Raw genomic sequence first — 10,210 nt, forward strand, 5'->3', positions numbered from 1 at the left:
ACCCTGGTAATGTTAACATATCTGTGTCATATGACAACAACACCCAGTACCACTTCAGTAATTCCACACTTTAACCGTTCGGAATTCACATGTACACAAATGTACATATACAAGCCCTTCATTTTATCAAACTGACTCCGTTTTCTTTGCTTTGATTTTCAATTGAAGCATTCAAAACATAAACAGTTCATTTAGAAGAGTTTAGTATGCTGCTACTGCAAGATTTAATTGGAAAAATACGAATGACAAACGCCGCTCTCATTTTGCTATCGAGATCGAGCTTACAGAAATTGCAGACAACATGAATGGCACACGTCGCCACTCGCGGAAATGAATGCATAATTTCTGATTGAGAAGTTTTGCCTTAGCAATTGCTTGGTCTCATCGCCCTTTGAAAACCCAACGTTATTAAATTGACTCTAAAAAGTTTGACAGACACTCGATACCGCTGAAACCATCGCGACACGATCAGTTTACGTTACCGTAAAATCTTAAAGACGTAATTTTTTGCGACATTTAGGCATACAGCCCAGGATGACGGTGAGTTTTGCATGCCTGTCGTGAAACGGTATACATCGAAACAATTTGAAGCCCTACTCTCGTCCTATGAGAGTATACACGACGGATCGTGCAACTCGACGTAACCGTTATAAGGTGGCTTTGTTTTATAAAATGTACGTCGATATATTGTGGTAACGGTTTGCCTTGTGAACTTTGGTTGAAGACCAACGAGCAAGCAAGATGTTTTAGCGGTCCACAAACAAACGCAGCGAAACGTTAATTTGACTGTCGACTGCTAGTAGCACAATTGGTCCGTCGTGTAACATCTACTCTTTGTATCGGGCGTAGTTCAAAACCAATACCATGGAGAAAAAATACCTCCATGTTCAAAGCAAATATATTTAGTCGACAGCACTGTCCTGTAGTAGGTTTTTGTCTTAATGTTAAATCATCAAATATGTATACCGTATACTATTTTGAATGAAAAGACTTGTATGGAAAAACAATCGAGAAAAAGTTTGGATACTTGTCCTTTTAATTAAAAGTATAACTTCATCTGTTTCTTCATGAATGCAACAGAGGCCACATTTAAGCATATTTATTTTTTGAAAAAATTGAAAGTAATCCATACGTCATATCAAAATACAAACCAGGTATTTTTTCCCTTCTGTTTTACTTTACAATAAAAGAGACAAAGTGATCAATGTTTACATAAAAAATATTATTCATACACTCCCCTTACTCATGACTGTATTCAGGGTACTAAGCTATTCAGTCACTCTTCTACCACTGACATGGCTAATTTCAGGAGTGTATTTAAGCACGCCAACCATTTTAAAATCATAATATCACATGACCTGGTATAGTGTATAATTGTACACAGCCATGTAGAGAAAAGCATCTCCGGCCCCTGGGTGTTTGCCATCATTTCATAGTCTGAGAGTTGGGGATTTGATATGGCTAGAAAAAAAATGTCAAATTGTCGCGTTAATCCCATAGTCTACCCATGGTGGAAAACATTGATAAATGCATCATATGACAGTGAGGAAGATGAGGGCTGTGATCTCTTTCAGATTCCAGATCATGTAGATGAATGATTCATGATCATTCACTTACACTATTCTGCGATCTATGTGAACAATAGTCCTTTGGAGTGAATACTTGCTGACTCTATTGATAAAAAGGACATGGAAGATTACAACGTTCAAAAGTATAGTATTGGTGGAGAGATTTTTGACTTAAATAGTAATATAGGTCGTTAATAACTGCATTAAGTGAGGACCGGCAGCTATGCCTTGGTTTAGGTCCTTATGACCTGAAGCTATTTTCTCTTAATTTCGCACAGTGAATACAAGGCATTGTATTCAAGTCTTGCCGACACAACTGCCTTTTAAAATTCAAGTTGATCCTTTGCTACAGTAGTATGGACTTGTGCATATGTCTATGAAAGTTAGAAAACTAGACAGCGGATAGATTTCTTGCAGCTGTTTAAATATTCAACTGAAATATCACCCTGTATCCTAGTAAAACTTCAAATGAATACATTGTAAAACAATTGATATGTGTTTGTCCTGAAATATCCTAAGTATTATAAATGTGCAATATTTGAGTGATAACTGTTTTATTTACAAACTGCCCTTTGTATTGGTGCTTATCTACTTAAAATATGACAAGAAGCAATTAAGCTCATCATTTTTTATTTTAGATGTAGAAATGAAAATTAGTTTTCAAGAAGTTACTTCATTTGCAAATTAAAATATTAATATCAATAAATATTTAACATTTTTTGAAATCAAATTTCCCAAGATACGATTTTTACAAATGATATATAATATATGGCTGTATCATACTTTGCCATACATTCTAGTTATGATAAAAATTGTTGATAATTTTTACTTTCATGAAATACATTGTGAGAGTTGTGCTAGTGATGTTAATGTTCCTGCGTCCTATTATGATTTTATACAGTGTCATTCTGTTGTGTATGATGGATTGGTTCCGGAGTGAAACTGCATCTCTGTTGTCTTGAAAATAAATACCGTAATACAAACCCACTTGCCTGTTGTCATGTTTTAAAATCTTACGATTTTGCATATTCACATGTTTAGACGGTACTCTCCATTTCCCTGCGTAGAGATCAGTCTTTAGCAGCCCTTACAGAACACCAACCCCATCACGATCAGGGTTTCTTGACGGGGTGGGTGGGTGGGGGGTGCACACGGCTTTGTAGAGCAACTGGACCCTCTAGGATCATGCTGATTTGTGGAATTGCTCAGCTTGGCCCAGTGTGCTTCAGTCTTGCCAGGCAAGAATTTTAAAAGCTGTAGCACCCAATGACAATGTGTATTCTACACTCAAGCATATTGATGGCAAAACAATGATTGGGTGATTGGACCCTTTCACCACCATGGTTTGGTCCAATCCTATTGTTGTCTGTATTTAGCATTCGATACAAAGTGGGAAATAGGGGTGACAGGATAAAATCACTCTTTAGATGTTCACTTTCTTTGGCAAGAAAACAATAACTTCCTATTGAAACACAGTCATGAGTAATATTTGTGTATGATACAAGATGTCAAGAGAAATCCTGCTGAACCCTAGACCAAGGATTTGTCGTCTCTCTTTTTAAGAGCATGGGGAAATGCTATCACAAAAAGAGTGAGGGAGTGAATAGAGCGCCCTCAACCGACGAATCTATCAGTCTAGGTGTCCAAATAAACTGGGTCATGATAGAATTTCCCCTGTAGTCAAAGCAGCTTTTTACTATCAGCACAAAGTTCTTGTGGACACCAGATCTATCATTGCTTTCTTTTCTCTGTGATGTCTGTATGTAAGTTAAAGGCATGTCATTTCAAGCGCTCTATCAGCAATGCTACTTAACTAAGCCTCGAACAGTGCGAGTGTAATGGACTTTGTAGAGCATGTATGTCAGTCATCAGTTTGAGGAAAATGGTCTGTTTTCAGGCAAACACCACTAAAATAATGGATGTCGTGTGTCAGTCTGTCTGTCTGACTTGAAGTATATTCTTAGTGCGTGAGATGAACTCTAAAGTGTGTACATCAGAAGTTGTTCAAGACTTGCAACTTACATACGTAGGCAGGAAGATGTGATGTAGTTAGGTATGGACAGTCTTGAACAAGTTGCAGTGTCAGTCATTTACGTATTTAAGCAATAAAGTACACTCAGCGATGGTATACCACGAGATTTTGACCAGTTCATGACATATATGCACGAGCGATAGCGAGTGCATATATGAAGTGAACTGGTCAAAATCGAGTGGTATACCATCGCTGGGTTAATTTATTGCTATTACATCATATCAGTATATTGAAATTCTAACGTGGAACGTCAAAAATGGATTTTTGCTAAAGCTGAGAGCTTGCAAATATGCCAGTAAACCATGGTTCTTTTTGTGTCTCGGCCAATCAGATCACTGTATTTGCGCCATCAATATACTGGTATGATATAATAGAAAGTAGCTTACAGAGGTGGTAGGTTGTCAAACTTTTCAATATAGTCTGGTGCCTAAACCCTGATTTTTGGTCGAACCCAAAAATTTCGGCCCCACAATGGTTCTCGGTGGTTTCTGTATCTTCAAAGCCTACTGAATCAGGATCTGCATGATGCCACCCTGGCACCCTTGGGCATTTTAATATATTCAAGATGGCCGCCAAGATGGCCGCCAAATATGTAAATGGTGTTATCTAAGCTCTGTGAAATGTTATCAAAATAATTTTAGTGTCGTATGCCAGGTAAACAGGGCCAAGGAATTCATTTCTTACATTGCCAAACATGTGCAACCCTTAATTTGCATAAAAATCCAAGATGGCTGCCAAAAATGACCTCAAAACAGGTAAAATACCATATTTCAGCTCCATTAGAAGCTGTTGGAGTCATTGTGGTCTCCTTTGCCAGGCAAATGGGGCGAAGGAACTCATATCTTTCATTGCCTGATATGTACAACCCTTAATTTGCATAAAAATGATCCAAGATGGCTGCCAAGACGACCTCAAAAACAGTTAAAATGTCATGTCTGAGCTCAATGACTAGCTGTTGAAGTCATTTTGCTCTCCTTTGCAAGGTATATTGGGTCAAGCAATTCATATCTTTCATTAGCTGACATGTGCAACCCTTAATTTGCATAAAAATCCAAGATGTCAGAATGTAACAAGTCATATCTCAATACACTATGCCACTGATTTTGGTGTCTTTCGGCATGTTTAATAGGTCAAAGAATTGGTATCTTTTGTTATATTTGCTGTAAAATCAAACATGAAAATCTGAAATTGATACTTACAATCCAAGATGGATGCAAAGCTGGTTTCCACAATAAATATCAAGGTATATCTTAGCTGAAATTGCATCCTAGAGACTAATACATTTTAGGTTCAAGGCAGAAGAATAAGTTTCTGTCGTTATATAAAATGTAAAATATTTCATTGAAAGCCAAAATGACCACCCAATATCAACTATGGCCACAAAAATGGATGCCACAAAAACACTGAGTCGCATCTTAAACAACCAAGCATTCTTGAGACCAATTTTGTTTTGCATGTGCAATTTTCCTTGTGTCTCGGAATGAAACCGAAAGTACATAACAGTGCTGACGTGTTTCCTATCACATCACATCAATTCTCCAATAGATGGATTTCAGACTAACCTGTACTGTGTTGATGGCTTGTGCCAGCTTTATTGGACTATGATAAGAAACATATCAACAACCACAATGTATGCATACAAAGAGCCACAACTTCTAGATGCCCATGCTGTCTCTTGTCATGGTGCAGTGGCCTACTTGCTAGCCATGGGAGCCGCAACACACTAAAACTGCAAAAATAACGGGCATAACAACTGGCACACACATACATATAAACGTAGACAAGAAAAAATGAAAAAAGTAAAATATTGATGAACATGTAATATCCGCATATATAGATATTCATATTTATCTATGATCTAATACTCTTTTGTTGTTGATTTTGCAAAATCTTTATTCTACTTTATGATCAAGATCCAAATTGGTATACGACTTCAATAAAGGCTTATTTTACTTCACTGAACATTGCTAATGGATATGCAGGTGACCCTTCATATTCCACAGGAAGTTACAGATGCTCTTCAACTCAACTGGCTGTGACATCTGTATTTTCTGCGAGTATAGTATAACAAGCAACTGTCAATATTAATTGCCCTGCTAATAACAAACGCGATGAAGAATCTTACCGAATTTACAGTTCTGGTCGAAAAATTGTAAATTATTATTTTGGTACATTGTTACAGATAAGTATAATAAACGTGCTACCAAAAGCCACCAAAATCAATTTCATTAAATACTCAGTAAGTTGAAGTATTATATATTATATGATATGGCAGCTATTCCGGAGATCATATTTTCATTTAATTGATAAATGGTAGGTAAACAGTTCATGTAATGGGAAATGTGAGTTCCTCGATACCTAGCATGCCACCAAATATTAAGAATCAATCTCAAAGATGAGCAATGATAATATAAGTTAAGGCTACATGCCTGTTTTGCAACTCTTTTTAGGGCATCGACGATGTTTTGACTTCACTTTCGATATATAAGTTGCATTAAACAGTATTGTATACAATTAACCATTAAAATGTATCCAAAGACGCAAAACTTGGTCTCGCAAGCTACTTAGTAAATAGAGACATGATGTAATATTTTTGACACCATTATACGCATTAAAAGATAAACTCCCTGTTTGCAATGTTCTTGAAAGTTTTTTTCAGGTCAGATAACAAGAGATTCAAATTCTGCGACTAATAAAACATGACCGTACTCATCAAAATAGGTCCGCTTAATAGAATGCTTGATTGGCAAAGATGCAACTCACACCTCACTAAATCTAACATTGGTGTTCGCAATGCAATTAAACCGCTCAAAGTGCTCTGAATTGGTGCCAAATGCAAGAGGTTGGTATTCCTGTTGCCTATGAATGACACTTTAGCAGAAACTAGACACCTGTTTGCAGCACGGTTGCAAAGCTTAGGGTACAACGTCTGACGGATGACATGAAACCTGGTCATCATTGTCAAATCAGAAAACCATACCCGCAATGATAAAGGTATTCATAGAATGACTCTGCCACACCCTCTTGCGGTCATATATTTAAAGGGCAGCAATATTAAAGATCCTGCTGAAATTGACCTGAGTGACTAAATTGGTGCAAAGATAAACAAGACAGATGACTCAGGATGGCTCAAAGATGACCAAACAAGTCACTTTTCTGCAAGTGCAAATGCATGCTCAGCAAATTCGCCTCGAATAACTGAAGCTCATTTATTGTGGTTGATTGACACATGATAAAATGACCCTTCACGTTGTATGGAAAGGTACAGTTCATTATAATTTAATTTAAATGGATGGTTTGACAATTTATATGAATGACAATGTGAATTCAATGACCTCGCAAACGGACCCAAACACATACAACCTTGTGTCGAAGATGCTAGATAAATCTTGTTGTAATGTTTTATGAAACCACTATAGCGGCAATGTGGGATAAAATCCTTCCATTAAAAGTAAGATTTTTCCAGCTCAGAAAACAAGTAACGAAAAACCTGCGACCAATAAAACCTGACCAAACACAACAAAACAGGTCTCAAGATTGCTTGCTTGGTTAAGATACGACTCAATGTTTTTGTGGCATCCATTTGTGTGGCCATAATTGATACTGGGTGGTCATTTTTGCTTTTCATTTTTGCATTTTTGCTAAAATATTTTACATTTTACATAACGAAAGAAACTTATCCTTCTGCCTTGAACCCTAAATGTATTAGTCTCTAGGATGCAATTTCAGCTCAGATATAAATTGACATTTGTTGTGGAAACCAGCTTAGCAGCCATCTTGGATTGTAAATATCAATTTTAGATTACCATGGTTGATTTTACAGCAAATATAACAAAATATACCTATTCTTTGTCACGTTAAACATGCCGAAAGACACCAAAATCAGTAGCATAGTGTATTGAGATATGACTTGTTACACACTTAAACAGATATTTGGATTTTTATGGAAATTTTATGCAAATTAAGGGTTGCACATGTCAGCTAATGAAAGATATGAATTGCTTGACCCAATATACCTTGCAAAGGAGAGCAAAATGACTTCAACAGCTAGTCATTGAGCTCAGATATGACATTTTAACTGTTTTTGAGGTCGTCTTGGCAGCCATCTTGGATCATTTTTATGCAAATTAAGGATTGTACATATCAGGCAATGAAAGATATGAGTTCCTTCGCCCTATTTGCCTGGCAAAGGAGACCACAATGACTCCAACAGCTTCTAATGGAGCTGAGATATGGCATTTTACCTGTTTTTGAGGTCATTTTGGCAGCCATCTTGGATTTTTATGCAAATTAAGGGTTGCACATGTTTGGTAATGTAAGAAATGAATTCCTTGGCCCTGTTTACCTGGCATACGACACTAAAATTATTTTGATAACATTTTACAGAGCTGAGATATCACCATTTACGTATTTGGCGGCCATCTTGGCGGCCATCTTGAATATATTAAAATGCCCAAGGGTGCCAGGGTGGCATCATGCAGATCCTGATTCAGTAGGCTTTGAAGATACAGAAACCACCGAGAACCATTGTGGGGCCGAAATTTTTGGGTTTTGTGCTTCGGCACCAGACTAATATATCTATCTGAACAGACAACCTAATGTTAAACATAGTCCTAAATCTATCTTTAAAATTGCATAAAGATAGTTTTCTACATTCTTACTCTAAATGTAACCGTCTATCCTTAAAATTCTAGTCCTCTATCTAACAATAAAATGTGTTATGCTGAGAATACAGAGACCTGCATCCAGGCAGTGAAAGACTCTTGTAGCCTAGAACCTACATTTACCTGCAGTTTTCGACCTCTAAATCATATTTGGGGTCCGAAATTGCAGATATGTTCTAGAAACTAGCGTGTTTCGTGTGATACATTGTAAAACTCTTCAAAACTGTATCTAAAAATCCGATCAATACTTTCAGGCACAAAGGGTTCATCAGTTAAAAGGACTGCAAAAGTATGCAGTATATTCTGAACACTATGTTTTGATTTCTGACTCGTAATACTGACGCAAGGTGTTCCATTGCTTCTCTCGGAAAAGTATGTGGCGTCTCTTGCCCCTGATGTAGTTGTACGCCTCCTGAGGGCTCCAGCCGTTCTCCTTCATCAGGTAACACGCCACGATGGTTGCACTTCTTGTCCTGCCCGCTTTGCAATGCACGTAAACGCTTTCATCCCTCTCCTTGTATTTATAAATAAAATCTATCGCTTCATTGACCGCATCTTGTGATGGCGACCCGACAAAATCCGGCGTGCAGAGTTGAATTTGTTCGACGCCGGCCTCTGACCACTCGTCCTTTGTGTTGACGAAATATTTGGTTTCATACTTCTCGTTCAGTGTTACCACTCCGCGGACGTTCTCATCTTCGACAAGTTGTCTTGTCATGCCTCTGAAAGGTAAGGCACCAAGTATGACGACGGCATCTATCCTGTTGTACCATCGGCGCAAGGATAATTTGGCCATCACGATGTTGTAACACAACGTCGGATAGAATAAAAGTCTCCCAGGTAAGCTGCCACAGCCTGACATTCTGAGTTGTACATGCAAATCCTCTTCTTAGAGTGCAAAGTTTTTCATGTGACAAATGATCGCTCGCGAGCTAAAGGCCTTCATACATTTGGTAAACGTCGTAGGGCTGCAGGTGTGATGGAGGTCGCCATGTTGAAGTCGTGTTGAAGTCGTTTAATGTGAACGCCGCCAGCGTTTACTTTGGACTTTGAGATTCCTTTTGTTTTAATCCGAGCAAGCCGCGCTCCACATTGCAAACCTCTGGATGAAGGGTATGGGGACTCGAAGAGGAATTGAGATTAAACACAATTGTAACGTCTCCATCCAATTTAAATAGATATCAACAAACAGTGAATCCGATGCCTCATCACAAGGAATAAGGATACATAAGTTTAACTTTCGTGAAAATTTAAATTTGAGTGATGTAAAAAGTTTGTTTATATATAGTATCTCCTCGACGCACAAGGTTACGGACCTTAAAGTGTGCCACACTACTTCAATCTTATGCAGAGCTTGTCTCCTAACTGGAAAAACGGTTTTGTTGTATATCAGAAAGATAATATGAAACTAATCGGTCGATATAAATAGACAATTTGTTCTTGCATCACACACTTTTGTGAAACGTGATGGTCTCTAATTGGCAGGTTTGTGTTTACGCCCATTTTACCTCCACTGTCTTTCCCATTAAATTAAACATTTTCGAAATGCCAGTTGAGTGACGAACACCTTATAATTAGTTGACTTTGGTCTGTATCCAAATCGCCTAATGGCAAACATCAAACGCTAACTTTCAGTACATTAACAAATCTGCATCTCCAAGGTCGAATCATTGAGTTTAACAGGAGCGTCTCGCGTCTACCTCCCAAGGCAAACGAATCACGCGATGCCAAAGACAAGGTTTTGACTATAAACTGACAGAAATTCTGATAGTTTAAGGAAAGGCCATGGCTAAAATGAAATCGTGCAACTCCGCTGGGGACATGCGTATCCACCTATTCCTTGAACCATTAAACACCCTGGGAAAAGAATACGTGTATCTCACTGTACAAGGATTTGAAACCATTCATCTGTAAATGTAGTGTATTCTCAGTGGAGATGGAACGAG

At 37.8% G+C, this 10,210-nt stretch overlaps 1 protein-coding gene across 1 annotated transcript; it reads right to left on the bottom strand.

Moving 5' to 3' along the window:
- Positions 1–4,859: 4,859 nt before the first annotated feature.
- Positions 4,860–9,252, bottom strand: LOC139118578 (phosphatidylglycerophosphatase and protein-tyrosine phosphatase 1-like). The gene has a single exon (XM_070681968.1). It carries the CDS (start codon positions 9,124–9,126, stop codon positions 8,575–8,577), a length of 552 nt encoding a protein of 183 aa, XP_070538069.1. The 5' UTR covers positions 9,127–9,252; the 3' UTR covers positions 4,860–8,574.
- Between the last annotated feature and the right edge of the window lie 958 nt (positions 9,253–10,210).

Source organism: Ptychodera flava, chromosome 2 (genome assembly GCF_041260155.1).
Source record: "Ptychodera flava strain L36383 chromosome 2, AS_Pfla_20210202, whole genome shotgun sequence".
Lineage (NCBI taxonomy): Eukaryota > Metazoa > Hemichordata > Enteropneusta > Ptychoderidae > Ptychodera > Ptychodera flava.

Coding starts and splice junctions, on each gene's coding strand:
- LOC139118578 (XM_070681968.1), bottom strand. CDS start 9,126: ATGTCAGGCTGTGGCAGCTTACCTGGGAGACTTTTATTCTATCCGACG.